The 15,642-nt window shown below is 45.6% G+C and overlaps 1 protein-coding gene across 3 annotated transcripts in view; it reads right to left on the bottom strand.

The window, feature by feature from the left end:
• RADIL (Rap associating with DIL domain) overlaps positions 1-15,642 on the bottom strand; it is a 52,121-nt gene that overhangs the window by 5,845 nt on the left and 30,634 nt on the right. For all 3 annotated transcript variants that reach the window (XM_089476989.1, XM_089476992.1, XM_089476991.1), the window contains exons 5-12: positions 15,249-15,286; positions 11,753-11,913; positions 11,139-11,251; positions 5,871-6,108; positions 5,486-5,658; positions 4,810-4,960; positions 2,895-3,085; positions 670-1,084 (exon numbers count right to left, since the gene is read on the bottom strand). In XM_089476989.1, coding sequence (XP_089333115.1) covers positions 670-1,084; positions 2,895-3,085; positions 4,810-4,960; positions 5,486-5,658; positions 5,871-6,108; positions 11,139-11,251; positions 11,753-11,913; positions 15,249-15,286 — 1,480 coding nt within the window. The remainder of the gene's footprint in view (positions 1-669; positions 1,085-2,894; positions 3,086-4,809; positions 4,961-5,485; positions 5,659-5,870; positions 6,109-11,138; positions 11,252-11,752; positions 11,914-15,248; positions 15,287-15,642) is intronic.

Here is a 15,642-nt window from a genome sequence, read left to right as displayed (position 1 = left end):
TCAGGAACAAAACCAAAAAAGCTAGAAAGCACGTATTCAGAGTGGAAGAAAGAAAGGAGACAAAGTCCCATGTGCTATACAATAGTCAAAAACTTTATTTCCTAAAAATCCCAATCCATTTTGGCCTTATCACCAATTGGCCTTTTTACATTTAAAACAAAAGCTGAATGTCAGGATTGTATGCAGTGAAGAAGCTTCCACTTGGCTCTTGTCCCAAGGCCAAAGGTTAGCAAAGGCACCTTTTGTGCACCTTTATCTGCAACTAGCAAAGTTGTGGTCCTCCAGATTCTGGCAGCCTCAACCCATCTTGGCCAAAGGAAGAGTGATGGAAGTTGCAGTTCAGCAACATCTGGAGGTCCAGAGGTTCCCTAGCCCTGCCCAGTGTATTAACCTATGGGCCAGTTCACTTGCTGAGGGCAAGTAATGTAGAAATACCATTGGGTTTGGAGTAAGCAAAGTATGGGTTTCAGAAGTGAAGCTACATGCCCTCTCTAGTGTTTTCTCCTGTCTCTTTTGGCAGTGCCATGTTGCCCAACCAGGAACACTGCAGAACAACCTCCAGCTAAGATACTTTGGCCAATCCATTGAGCAGAAACCAAACTTTCCTTTTAGTGTTCTCCTCAATTTAAAGATCTAATTGTCCATCCCAGTACTGACTCCACTTCTTACCTTCAGGGGTTGTAGTCTTGCCACCACTGAATCCGTTCCTCCGAGGGTCCATCACGCTTTTTCCCAGGTTGGTCTCTGGGGTCAGTTCGGGACTTGTGGAGTCAAACGTCAGAGGTGTGTTCGGTGGGGTTAGCAAGCATGAAGGGTCTGGTGATCCCATGACAACCTTGGCATTGCTCTTGCCCTGTGGCCCCTCCAAGTGGAGCTGCTGTAAGGCCTCTGGAAGTTGCATCTCGGAGGCGTCATATTCCCGGGTGGATCCATTGACATTCTGGACACCTTCCATCCTTGGCTCTGCGTAGCTAATAGGCCGCCTGCGGTTCACCCGGCCAAAGGAGCTTGTGACCACGGACAGCCCAGTAGTTGTCGTTTCCGAGTCCACTTGTGGGCTGGTTTGGCAGCTGATTGCTTCAGTCTTTAGGGGAAAAGCATAAGAACAGGGTCACACTCTCATGTTCCAGGCTCTGGCCATGGTCACATTTCCTTCTTTCAGAGGAACATTTTATCCCTTTCAACAGGGGTAGCTGAATTCTCCCCCAGCAATGATTTTGCCACAGCCTTCCCACAACAAGGCTGTGATGGATTTAGATCTGCAAAAGAATTTGGGAGCTACTCTCCCAGAATGATGATGATGATAGCTTTGAGACTTTGTGGTCTGTAACTGAGTTCAGTGTGGTCTGGATAGCAGCAGAGCTTTGGAAAACTAGGTTCGTGTATTAAACCCTGTTCCACTTACATAGATCTTGGGCTGCTGGAGAAGGAGAGTGGAAGTGGCCAGCCCAGCAGAAGGCATGTGGGAGCTGTACACACACACACACACACACACACACACACACACACACACCAATGGCTGTCTGGGTCCAGGGTGTGGAACTGTGCCCAGATGCCACCCACCAGCAATTGCATGGTCAAGCAAATCTCTTACATAACAAGATAGTAGATGCCTCCTTACGAATGTTGTCGAAAGTAGATCCAATGGTGCAATCCCCAGTTATGCTAATGTAAAACCACCATAGGATTCTGGCCCTAGCCACCCCAGCCAATGGTAAGGGATGCTGGGAGATGCAGTCCAACAATATAGCCCCATGCTCCCCATCCCTGTGCCGAACCACACTGTAGACTGTCAGTGCTTCTTCTTGAACTGCCTCTCCCCGGCCTCTTCTTACCATCGTAACCCTGCTAAGGAGATTGGCAGCAGCTCTCCTTTCCAGACCCTGAGGTGAGGGGATTAGGAGGCTGCTAATCCTTTACAGTGGCTTTCTATGTTCTCCCATGCAAAACACTGGACCAGGGAGGCTTTTTGAGAAGGCCAAGGAGGGCTGCAAATTATGAGATGGAAAAGCAAGCAGTGTCCTGCCTTGGCGTTTGAAGCATGGGCCACAACACAAACTGCCATCACAGGATGTCAGAGAAAGAAAAGGAGCTCTGCAAAGGACTGGAAAGGAAAGGCCATATGCATGGTTCCTTAAAGCTCTTTAGTGCAAACGTCTGCTGCCAGGTCACTTGCAAGCTCCAGGAAGGAAAGCCAAGGGCGACAACCTGGATGAATTATGCCAATTAAGCCAATTTGGTGTGGTTTGCGTAATTTGTCCCACCGGTTGGCAGAATTTATCTTGCCTCCCATCTGGGAGGAGCAACCCGTCAGAAGCCATTCCTCTGGTTTCTGAGATCTCTGCAGGGCAGACATTACTCAAGGTGTGTCTTGGCCGACCTTGGCACAGAAATCGGTATCATCAGCACTTGGATATTCAAGATGCTGAAATTGAGGAGCAGAATGTGGCCCATGGGATACATAGGTCACCTTGGCCCCATTTGTTTGGCCCCTGAAGCCTTCCATCACTGCTCTGGAGGTTTGCATGAGAAGCAATTCACCAATTCCATCCTCGCCAAATAAAGGGAATCAGGGGCCACCAAAACAGCCTTGAGGGCTGTGTGTGTCCCCAGGCCCATATTCCCTACTCCTCTGCTTTATACCTTGGGACTTGGGTATCATCAGGTACTGGACAGCCATATAGCTATGTGACTGTTAAGGTGTTCTTTAGAACATCCCTCCTTCAAGACAGTATCCTTTGGGGACAGGACCTTCTCAGCAGCACTACCAGAGCTTGTCGTTTGCTGGATTGCAACTCCCAAAATCCCTTCTGGAGGAAAGCAATTTGGGGGTATGCTCATGGAGCCACAAAGGGTAAGGATGGGTAAGATCTCATGACGGTGACTCATGTTACCTTTGGGGTCTCTGCTTCTGGAGAGTCCATGGGATGGGGACTTTTGCTGTGCAGGCTCCAAAGGAAATGACGGATGTAGAGGAGGTGCCGGTAAATATTGTCATCCAGGTTGTCCACCTCTAGGTCCACTTTGAATCCTCCGCTGGGCAGCATGATAGGAGGGTGGTTGTCGAATGACTCCAGGATGTCATCTGCAGGAGGCAGGAGAAGAAGAACTTTGGTTCAACCTTCACTGAGCTGACTACTCAGGGACCAGCCACAACCTTTGCTCCCAGTCCCCATAGCCAAGCTCCCCAAGGGAAGTGCAAAAATGCTGCCCTTTGTGTTGATCTATTATCACTGCTTTTTTCATTTCCGTCAGGGATGGGTCTTCTGGGAAGCCAAGTGGTCTTTGTTGTACAGGGAGGACCTGGCTAACTCCAAAAGGCTTTGTGTTGCAGCTGAGATGGTTCACAACAAAACCAGCTGCTTGCAGCAGAAAAATAATTGGTGAAAAAGGAGGACCATTTCACCAGACATGCTGAAAATATGCATCCTTTCCTTTCATCTTTTCCTCCCCATTCCTTTCGTCTTTTTTAATTTTTAGATCACAAGCCTGCAGGCAGGGACTGGGATAGATAGATATATATACATATACATACACATACATACACACCACTTGAGGGTCTTCTTTGTCTGTGGACAGGGATCAGCCCTGATTTAAAATTAAGGATGGGTAACTATAGCAAAGTTTGGGACCCAATTTTTCTAAGGCTTGGTTTCCAGACTACATTTTCCATCATGGACATAAACCTAAATTGGCTTCACAATTATTGTGCAAGTGTGTTTTCTTTTCTTTGTGTGTGCATGGACAGGATTGGAGCATTTAACCCACCCACCCCAGAAAAGAATTAAAATTCTTTGGAAATGTTTATTAAAATGCATGCTTTTACTGGCAGGAGACACATTTGCTCTAAGAATGATATTTTAGTGGCCTCTCAAGCCTTGCATTTCCACTCTTTCTTCCCCACTGCCCTAAGAGCTCCAAGGGGAACAACCAACATTTGTAATGCAGCTATGCTTAATGCAGATGACTGTAGCGGTTGCTGTTTCCCCAGTGTGGCATTGGTGGGGAATTTCATACATCATGTGCTTTTATGGTTACAATTTGCCCCTAAAGGCCTCGCATTTTTCAAAACGTATTCTAGGAGGGAGGGGGGAATAATCTAGCGAATTGTCCAGCAAGGCCCCAGAAGGACTATCTGGCTGTTACAAAATAATGTCGCCCTACAAAGCACAAAAATACAAGTGGGATCTGCAGAAAACGGTTGTCGCATGGAGTTCAGGATTTCAGCTGGCCAGCTATTCTGTTCCTTTCTCTTCCCTGTTCACCTGTCTTCCTCTTTTGAAAATCAAGGAGCGTTTTGTAGTGATCAAGTGCATTTATTCATCATTGGGAGGCTGAGAATAGGAGTGGGGAATCTCAGACCCTGGAGCTGAATCTGGCCCTCCCAAAATCCCAATCCACTCTTCTAAGCTTCTCAAGATAGTCGTGTCCATCATACTATCCCAGATTTCATATAGTCACCCCACCCCATTCTAAAGGACTCCTCTAAAGTCCAATTCAAGTGTAAAGATATATCCAAATACCGAAGTCGGGATTTTTCAGGCAGGGTAACCAGGCATCCTCCTTTCTCCAAACATGTCCTACATTTCAGCATTCTGTCCAGTAGGAATTCCAAAGTACCCTCCGTTTCGAGCATGACTAAGAAGCCGGACTATATGTTTCTAGGAGTGTTTTAGATGTTACTTTGGTCATATCCTCTTTTTTTCTCGAAGGCCCAACATTTTGTGGTGCCTTGCTCTCCTTTGCAGTCAGGACATTGGTCGCCTTGTTCCTAGGTAAACTAGATGGGTAAACAGTTCTGGGCCTTACCTGTCCTGAACGCAGAAACGCTATCGTCCTTGCTAGGTTGCCAGACAGGAACGCACCCCACATCAGATGAAGTCTGATATTGGGTAAGGATATGATTCAGTTGCGCGGGGTTCAGAGCTGGGAATTCTGTTCTCAACATGGACCAAGTCATCTGAGTGAAGCAAGACAAAGTGACTTTATCTATTTAAGACAGACACAAATACTGGCTTCTGTCCTGTTCATCAGAAGTTACAACAGCACTTCGCAATATCGCTTTACATTTCTATACCACTTCATAGTGAACTGTGCAATCTCTAAGCTGTTTACAGGTGTTAGCCAATTACATTTAAAATTGTCAGCCAGAGAGCTCTTGGGCTTCATTAGACTAAAAGCCTCAGGATTCCATAGGATATTGCCATGGAAGTTAAAATGGAATAACAGTGTTATAATAATGTGGTGTGAATGGGTTACAGGGATCAAAGCACCAAACCCTCAAGGGCAAGATGCCATTTTACCTGGCCCCTAAAAGAGTGAGTGATGCACCTCTTCCTTCAGATCTCCGATCACAGGTTTTGCTCATGATGGCAGCCTCAACATTACCACCACAAGATGGCGGCTACCTCTGTAAATGTCACCCCTCAGCCTTACTTGCATGGAGTGTTACTTGGAGAAGCTCCAACAAATGCCCAGCCCTCACCTGCACCAGCTGGGAATTTGGCATGGCCAACAGGCTTGCCACGCTGGACAGCTTGCCAAAGAACTGGTCTGCTAGTTGCTTAAAACCCACACTCTGGATCCATTCCAGGAGAAGCCGCAGGGTGGCCCTCACCCGGACTCCTTTGGACCAGTGGAAGCACCCCAGAGAGGAACCTGGAGAAGAGAGGAGCAACAACACGGAGGAATTACCTTAACATCTTACAGAAGTGGCAGAAGTCGGAAGCAATCAATTGCAAATAATGCAGTTATCTATAGAACTAGCTCACTTGGCCATGGAAACCCACCTTGAGAAAGTCACACTGTCTCAGCCTCAAGGAAGGCAATGGCAAAGTTTCTGGATGTCTGGCCAAGGATGGACAACTCACCTCTCTCCATGAGCTGGTTGAAGAGCAAGGTGTTGGAGAAGAAGAACAGATAGGCGAACATCTGGGAGGCAATTTCCACATGAACCTCGTACTGGTGGAGGAGGTCCAAGATGGCCTGGTAGATGAGCACCACTTTACGGATTTCCTCGGGCAACGGAGGAGACGAGAGCCAGCCATCTCGCCCTTCGCTTTGGAACGGGTTGCACTCCAACAGAGGAGGCAGAGAGACATACAGAGACTGGATATGGAGGAAAGGAGAGAAAGAGAGGAAGATGGAGAAACAAGGTTCACTTATTTCCAATCACATGTGTGTCCTTCCTGCATGTCCAATAAGTATGCAAATCCTCATCCATTTTATTAGAGCAGTTCAAAAACATAGCCATGTTAGTATGTAGACAGATCTTGTGGCACCTTTGAGACTAACTGGAAGAAGTTGGCAGCCTGCGTTTTTGTAAACTTCTGTCTACTTCCTCAGTTGCATTTGGAGAGAATATGTAATACATATGCAAAGATATAACCATGTTAGTCTGTAGAATTAGTATGTAGGGAGATCTTGTAGCACCTTTGAGACTCACTGAAAGAAAGATGTTGACAGCATGAGCTTTCGTAGGCTTCAGTCTAATTCTTTAGATGCATCATTGACTTGAGGCCTTATCGCATGAGAAAAGAAAGCCGAAATGAAGCGGCTTTTTCCGCACCTCTCTGCATGCCCTCATAGCACTTCTGTCTGCATCCCAAGGAGACGGTCAAAAAGTGTCCCTTCTTTGGAAGGACTACAACTCCCAGAATTTGGGTTCTGGGGCTGTAGTCCAAATAGATTCCTTTCCAAGGGCTGGAACCAGAAACCAGAGCCATAAACCAGAAACCATCTAGCTGGAGTTAGTTTTTCACACAGAAGAGAGGGGTAGGCAGTAGGAGAGAAAATATGAAAGAGCTGAGAGAAGAAACAAAACAAGCAGCTGCTCAAGAGAAGTGGCTTGAGTCCCCTCCACATTCCCAGATCTGGCAAAAGGCTTTGGGCAAAGAGGCAGAGTCATTGCGCCTGTTATAGCTCTTTCGGCTGATGGAAAAAGGCCTCCACCCTTCAGACACAAGCACTCTTTCTTTCCACTGGCACACTGCAGCCTCTGTTGGAGATATAAATATATATCCAAAAATTGAGTTTTCAATGCCTTCCTCCCAGTGAAGAGAAAAATGGTAAAACGACAGACTCTGGACTACAAAAACAAAATTTGCAAACATTTTCATCACTCCACTAGACACAAAGATGGGAAAGAGGAAGTGTACAGTTGGTCCGCCATATCCACAAAATCCTTATCCATTGATTCAACCATCTATGCCTTGAAAATATTATACACACACACACACACACACACACACACACACACACACACTTCCCAAATCAAACCTGGATGTTGCCATTTTAGATAAGGGACACCATTTCACTACACCACTGTATTTCATGGGATTTGAGCATCCATGGATTTTGGTATCCATGGCGGATCATGGAGCCAATTCCCAGTGGATACCAAGGGTCCACTATATATTGCATGGTGCGTAAGACCACAAGCCAAGCATCCTTCCTTGCTCTGCCAGGCCACCAAAGACAACAACCAGGAGTAGACTATCTATACTTCATCCAGATGAATTTGGTCTAGATCAGGGGTTCTTAAACTTTGGTCCTTGCAGATTCTAGGCCACCTAGTCCAACCCCATGTCATGCAATCCACAACTAAAGCACTTCTGAAAGATGCTCATCCAACCTCTATTTAAAGACCTTCAAGAAAGGAAAAAACCACCACCCTCCAAGGCAGTCCATTTCTCTATCGAACAGCTCTTATGGTCAAGAAGTTCTCCAGATGTTTTGGACTTCAGGTCCCAGAAGCCCAAGGAAACATTGCTAATGGGCAGGGATTTGAATTCCTGGGAGGCCTAAATATCTGGAGGAGCAAAGGTTGAGGACTAGCACTAGAAATTAAAGCAAGTATTTGCCATGGATGTAGCATGAAGCTTAATTTTCCTACATGGGTAATGTAATGAAAATCTCTCTCTCTCTCTCTCTCTCTCTCTCTTGCGCACACATAGAGGAGATGCTGATAGTTTTTCATCTTTCATCTTCCCCAGATCGACACCTAAACATACGGATCCACACCAAAAGTATCCACGGCCATCGAACGATGAATTATCCTTATGTCTGACTCATCAACCTGACTCACCAACCTGGAGATTGGTTTGGTGGAAGAATGAGCTGGCCAGCCATTCCTCCTTTGCCAGGGACAATATGTTCCCCCTGCCTTCTCCCCATTTTCTATTCTTAGACCCTCAAAGTGCTCTTCCAGAAATGCCCTGAGGCCATCTTAAATCCTCCGGAAGACCACTGTGGAGTCTTAAAAATATGGTCTATTGCCCTGAAGCGACACAAGGTCCCTCGACGGAGCTCTTGCCATTCTGCTTCTGGAGGAGGAAATTATTTCGGGCATTTCCCAGGCACAAAATGCTGCCCTATGAATAACGGTGAAAGCTGGATGGAATAGCCAGCACACATTTCATGTTGAAGATGGATTGCACAGCCTCCAACTTGCATCTCCTAATTTTTCATTGACCCAATGAGTTTCAAAAATAGGAGGTTTCTGGCAAAATACCTAAAAACTGGACACTTTAGTCATCCTGGTGCCTGATCATTTCATGGGTGCTCAGACTCTCCAGCTGAGATTTAGGAGTACTTCAAGTCCCCTGCCCCCCTGTGCCAGGGTCCATGGCTGCTATCCCTCTGGATAAGCAGGAACCCAGCCCAGTATTTTCCTTTTGATGGATACACAGCAATAACATCATCCTCAGGGATCTCCTGAGGACTCCTATAGAAATCCCTGTAGATGCCTGTCCCTGGAAAGTAGCTGGATCCATCTCTGCTGCTCCATCTGCTCTCCGCTGACACGGAAAAGGCTATCTTAGGGGACTGCAGGAGTGGTGTCCTTTTGGGAGGGTTGCATCAAGGTGCATAGGTATCCACACCCTTCAATATTTCACAGATGGAAATTGGGACATGCATGTGGTCAAGCAACATGAGACTGCGGTCAAGATGGCCAAAGTTATGAATGAGAAAGAACATACACAAGCCAGGAGAAACTGCAGCAGTTTGCTTTTGCATGAGCTTCCTGGGAAGGGCAAAATTCCACCTCTTAACCCTTTTGCTGAGCTGAGTGCAAACTACTTTTGTACTCTGAACTCCATTTGCAGCAACGGAAGGAAGCTGAGGACCAAAGGGAAGATGGGCAAAGGAAAGAGAAACAGGATAATTCTAAAAGCAGCTGAAAAAGCAGGACAGCAAAGGATTAATCAATATTATTCCTGACAAAGTGGGACAGTTGTGGGAGGTATGTCTCTTGGTGCTGGATTTTGGCCACCGGAAGCAAATTACTTCTTAAATGTAGCTTTTCAAGCTGTTGTCCTAAACTAATTGTCAGTGTGGTGCAATGATTTGAAGACTGGACGATGACTGGAGACCAGGGTTGGATTCCCTACTCAATCACAGAAGCCGACTGGGTGACCCTGGGCAAGTCACACTCTCTCAGCCCCAGAGGATGGTAATGGCAAACTGCCTCTGAAGAAACCTGTCAAGAAACCCCTGTGATAAGGTCACCTTAGAGTCATCATAAGCTGGAAATGACTCGACGGTGCGCAACAACAACAATTGTCATATATTATCCAGGCAGAGAACTACCCCGGCCTCATCATGTCCTGGTCAAGGCTAGGAGAGGCTTGTGTGAAGAGGTTTCTTGGCCAGTCCCTCCTCTGGTGTGTTGCCAGGAGGGTCTAAGAGCAACAAGAGGACAAGTTGAGGCTTGCAAGGGAACCGTTTTGCCTCCTTGCATTGCTAGCTATGCCTCCCACATAAATCTGTGTCACAACAAACTCCTTCATCTCCAAAACAGCACAGAAAACATTGCAGATTCTGCAATTCCCTTCTCTGCCAAAGTGACTCAAATTGCCTGTAAATGAAACGCCTCAGGTTTCACCTGCATCGTGTTCCTAATGCTCATTTCTTATATTGCTTTTGAAACTGTTGTGTGCAAACAGCGAGAGCAGCAACAACACCCCGATCGCTTTGTTTGCCACATTCCTGAAAAAGGCTGTGGGTTGCTAGGAATTTTCTCCCTCCCGCCTCCGTCTCTGACATCCGTGCGGCAGTTGCCACGGCCACGCTTGGCTTGCCGCTGGTGCAGTGCAGGATGCACAGAGCTGCAGCGATGGGGACTTGCTTTCTCTTGCATGGTGCAACCATCTGTGCAATCGGGTTCAAGCCTGGCGACGCAGTCATTTGTCTTCTTCAGCTCCACCAGCCTCTGTCTTCACTGGCAGCGGTGGGGCAATCTATTTGGTCCCAGCTATTCTAAATATTCCCTAAAAGGAGCTGCCGGAATCCTAGACTGTGCCACTTCAGACAAAGATCATATTGCTCAAACTTTTCCAACTCCCTGAAGGTAGAAAACACACAGCCGTTCTCCTGATGTGCTAGCTTGCTACATGCAAGGAGTCAGGCAAAATGTATTGATATAAATCCTCATCACAAGCATCGACATATTAAAGCAACAAAGTACTTGCGAAGTCGAGAGAGTCGTTTGTCTCTGCCCCCAGACTACTTCCCCCTCTGCCACCCAAATACCACCCTCTCTGCAGTCCAAATACCACCTTCTGCCACCCAAATACCATCCTCTCTGCCACCCAAATATCACCCTCTCTGCCATCTGAATACCACTCTCTCTGCCATCCAAATACCACCCTCTCTGCCACCCAAATACCACCCTCTCTGCCACCCGAATACCACTCTCTCTGCCGTCCGAATACCACCCTCTGCCATCCAAATAACACCCTCTCTGCCACCCGAATACCACTCTCTCTGCCGTCCGAATACCACCCTCTGGCATCCAAATAACACCCTCTCTGCCATCCAAATACCACCCTCTCTGCTGCCCAAGTACTTTCATTCATAAGGTCTCTATTAAGATTCAACTTGATGGCAAATTGGACTAGGGCTCTGGGAGACTAGGGTTTGTATACCTCCTTGGCCATAGAAACCTACTGGGTAATCTTGGGCAAATCATTCTCTCTCATCCTCAGGGGAAGGCAATGGCAAACCTAAAGAAATCTTGCCAAGAAAACCCCATGACAGGTTCACCTTAGGATTGTCATAAGTTGGAAAAGGATTGAAGGAACACCACCACCAAAGCCTTGTTCGACACAAGACCACATCAGCTGTGGAAGATGTACCTTGGATATATAATAGACACACTGCTGAAAAGTGTACATGATGACTTCCTCCAAAACCGTCATGGCTTCCTCACTGGCAGTGATAGTCAGGGAAAAGAGGGACTCCTTGGAACCTAAAGCAAGGAGAAAAAAAACATGAGCAGAAATCCCCAGATTTGGAGCATAAATGAAAGATTGCTTCTTAATCAATAGCAAGTCTGTAGCTCAACTCAGAAACAGAGCTTGGAAAAGTTATATTTTAACACTAAACCAATGCAAGCCAACTTTGTCCTTCTTGCTGTCCTATCAGTATGGGAACAGAGATAGACAAGGACATGGAGAGCATCCAGAAAAGCTCAGCTTGGTCTTCTCCACTTTCCCCCAAATGGGACCATAGAGAAGGGTCTGGGAAGGAGAGGTAAAGGGATAGAGATAGAAGATGACATGAGACTGCATGGTTGGAGATTTGGACAGGCTTCCACCAACAGTATTTGCTTCTTTCTTTGTTCTGGGAACTTTGAGGAAAGGGGATTAGTTCTCCTCCCAAGGGCATCCGGAGATGAAGGACTGTTCCCTGCATTTTGGAAGGGAGGGTCTGTATGTTTTTTGTTGCTCTTTTTGCATGCTTTACTTACCTTTGATATCCAGCTCTTCTTCCATGTTTTGGATATAAACTGGGGATTTCTGCTGGACAAAGTAAAGGATTTCGATGGAATTGGACATCCAGAAGAGGATGTGCTGGAGATCGGGGAGCAGGTCTGTGATGGTGAAGCGGGAGAGCGATGCTGGATCCTGGCTGACGAGAGAAGGAAAGAGTTAAACAGAGATACTAGTGTCGGACCGAGATGTCCAATATGCATTTCTTTCCCCTGTTCCCTCCTACTAAATTCCTTCCTCCAAGTGGGATTTGAGCCCCTTGGCAGCAAAAGAGAGCTTCCCTGGGAATAGCTGGATAGTTTCAGTGATGGATATACCATCTGAAATACAGCAGCATCCTATTTGTGTACTTTCATTTGCATGCACATATCTCCCCTCCCATGCCCTAGCCATTTATTTATTTTTTAGGTAAAACTTTTGACTTTTAATCCTATGGCAGTGTTTAAAAGTAATACATTATCGGATGTGAAAGTTGTGAAGAAAGTGAAGAAAGCTAAAAAGAAGAAGATAAACTCATTTGAAACGCTGTGCTGGAAGACAGTTCGATGGATGTCATGGACTGCTAAAAACAACAAATGAACGGGTCTTAGAAGAAATCAGGTCTGAACTCTCTCTAGAAGCCAAAATGACTAAACGGAGGCTGTCCTCGATGAATCTTAAGAGCTGGAAGGGACCACAGGGTCCACTAGTCCAACCCCATAACTTGCAGGAATACACAACTAAAGCACTCCTGAAAGCAGTCCATCCAACCTCTGTTTAAAGACCTCCAAAGATGGAGAGAGTCCACCACCTGGTGAGGCATTTTTGTGAGCATAAAGTGCAGAGGAAGAGATAAAGAATATGCTATCTCCTCATACCCCAACCCTAAGATGAAAAACACATCTCTCATTTGGCAAAAGACAGCCAAGGATTTGTTCAAATGAATAAATAAAACCGTAAGGACACGTTTCTCCACCGCAACCACCTCTGCCAATATGACAGGCTCCTCTCACACACTTATGTGACAGCTCTCCTCCCACCAACTAAGATTGTTCCAGTTATCCAAACAGACGAGGAAAATCTAAATTGCGTGGCATGGCGTGGTTTCGCTTTTCTGTGCAGAAACAACCTCTTTTTCTTTGTTGGAAAAAGGTTTACATCGCCACAAGCGCTCAACTCCCATTGAATGGATTGCCTTAAATCAAATCCCTTTGATCCGGCAAAAGATACCTCCATGCACTTCTGGGTGCTGTCATCAAATGTTTAGAGGAAAGATAATGGGGAATTGGATCCGTCTATGTAACAGCCGCTGCTCGAACATGATAAAGTAACAATAAGCGCAAGCCAAAACAGAGCGAGGTTGCTGTCATTAACAGACAGGGACGCTTATCTCTTTTCAGGCTTCACCCGTTGGAAGTCTGGCTGCCAGTTTTCTGAGTTAAACAACAAAAGGAGGCAGTCCAAGTTCTGTGCTTGTCTTTGTGGCAAGGAAAGTGGGAACTAGAGACCAACAGACAGTATATGCACTACTAGTAGAACTAGTAATAATGACAGTAATAAGCACCACCGCCACCATCATCATCATCATTATAATTTCTTATGGTTTGAGTGTTGGACTATAACTTTGGAGCCCAGGGTTCAAATCCCAGCTCAGCCCTGGAAACTCTCTGGATGAACTTGGGCAAGTCACACTCTCTCAGCCTCAGAGGATGGCAATGGCAAACTCCAAGAAAAAACCATGATAGGTTTGGTTCTCTTTAAGGTTACCATAAGTCAGACTTGAAGGCACAGAACAACAAAAGTATTTTGTAGTCGTTTCAATGTCTTTTACTGGTCTCAATCTGTATATTTTTTTAATCCTCCAAGTGTCCCAATTTGGCAGGGACAGTCTGGATTAATCCTCTGTGTTCCTACTTTTTCAATGTTCTGATTTCTCTCTCCTGCTACAATTCCCCCACTTTGTCCTCAGTTTACTTCAATGGTTACAAAAGTGATTTGCATTCAGTTCACTGAGCAGCAGGGACAAAAGCAGCCAAGACAGGCTGTAGGCTCAGGCAAAAGCAAACTGCTATGGCTTCTCCTAGATTGTGTGTCCTTCTTCATTATTAATTTAGCCATCTTGACCACATTTTCATGTTGCTTGGCCACACGTGTCTAAAGTTTCAACCACACTGGAGAAATAACCTGGTTTGACCCCACGTTAAATGCCACAGCATAATGCTGTGGAATTCTGGGAACCGCAGTTTGTTTATGCAGCTGCATAAACAGAGCTCCACTGCTACAACAAACTACAGTTCCCAGAATTCCATATCATTGAGCCATGGCAGTTAAAGTGGTGTCAAATCGGATTATTTCTGCAGTGCGGATGAGCCTGGATTTTCGTCTCTAAATTGTTGGAGAGTATGAAACTCCCCAGATGATTTAAACTCTTGGATAGTACACAAATGCAAGAGGAGAAGGGTGAAAATTGGGCCAGAAATGAATCAAAGATATATGAATGTCCATGCATCAAGGCACATTCTTCCCCTTACATACTTGAGACCAGTTGACCTCACTGAGGCATACATCTCAGTAGCCATGTATGGGATTATCTTGTAATAAATGTTGTTTCTCTGAAACCAGAGGAGGGAAAAGAAAAGCAAACAGAGCACAACAGATTCTTGCAAGATGCAACGGGGCTTGATGCAAAATGAACATCCTGAAAAGAAGATGCCCAGAAAGCCTAAGGCCATTCAAAGTAAGCCAGAGACTTTCCTTACAATCTAATGCTTGATACGACAACAGTTCTTATGTGTTCTATTTATATTCTGCCAGCCTATCTATGGATAGCAGCCTTTTCAGGACTTAAGAGCTATTTGCTGCTGCTGCTGCTATGATTATTATTATTATTGTGGTTTTGACTGCTGTAGTTGCTGTTGCTACTATTACTACTTTTACCAAGGGATGGTTCCTTCCTTAAATAAACATTAATGTACAGTACTTCCATCGACCTGTGGTATACATGTACAAGTATACCTATATTTGCAAATAAGAGGCACTTAAACAATTATAATAATTTATGTGCAGCTTCACAGGAGAGAAGGCTACCTCTGAAATAGTCTTGCCATAAGCCAATTAGATTTTATAGGAGGGTTGGGCAGGCTTTGAAAGTCAGTGGGTCATTTTTAGGTTCTGTCAACGTTTGGTGGCCCACATTTGTTGCTGTTGCGTGCCTTCAAATCACTCCTATGGTGACACTAAAGTGAATCTGAGAACCAACGTGGTATAGTGGTTTTAGTATTGGACTAGGAGACCAGAGTTTGAATCCCGGCTCAACCATGAAAAATTTGAACTGGGCCTGGAAATACCATGGAAGCTAAAGTAACCGATTCAAGGCTAATGTGAAAAATCTAGAACAAAAACAAGGGCAGCACCATGCAAAGAGCCCTGCTGTAATCTAACTGGGAGAGTTCTCTTGTTGAATCCAGCTAGGAAATCTAGCTGCGGAAGACTTACTGTTGGGACTGCTTCTCGGCAAGCTCATTGGTTTTCTCCTGGAATCGAGATACAAAACACAGAAAACAAAGCAATGTAAAACAACTGACACACAAGAAAAGAAAAGCAAGGTGTCATTCCCACTGGCCTATAACGCAGGTCAGGATGCGAATCATGGGTGCATCGTTTCCATTTGAGCGCAAATTTGATCCCCATTGCTCTGATATCGTTTCCATTGGGATTCGAATCTGAATCGATTTATCTAGGAAAACCTGAATTATAGGTCGATAAATCGGTTTAAAAAGACAGCGATTTTAAAGCGAGTTTTCTTTTGCATCCCGAATCTGATTCGCAGCATCCGAATGGGAATGACAAGGGTGTCTGATTCAGGAACCTGGAGATGGCAATCAGATCT

The sequence above is a fragment of the Sceloporus occidentalis genome, unplaced genomic scaffold (assembly GCF_023333645.1).
Source record: "Sceloporus occidentalis isolate IW3139 unplaced genomic scaffold, rSceOcc1.0.p SCAF_10, whole genome shotgun sequence".
Taxonomy (NCBI): domain Eukaryota; kingdom Metazoa; phylum Chordata; class Lepidosauria; order Squamata; family Phrynosomatidae; genus Sceloporus; species Sceloporus occidentalis.
The sequence above is the reverse complement of the archived record's forward strand: the minus strand, read 5'-3'. Positions and strand labels throughout refer to the sequence as shown.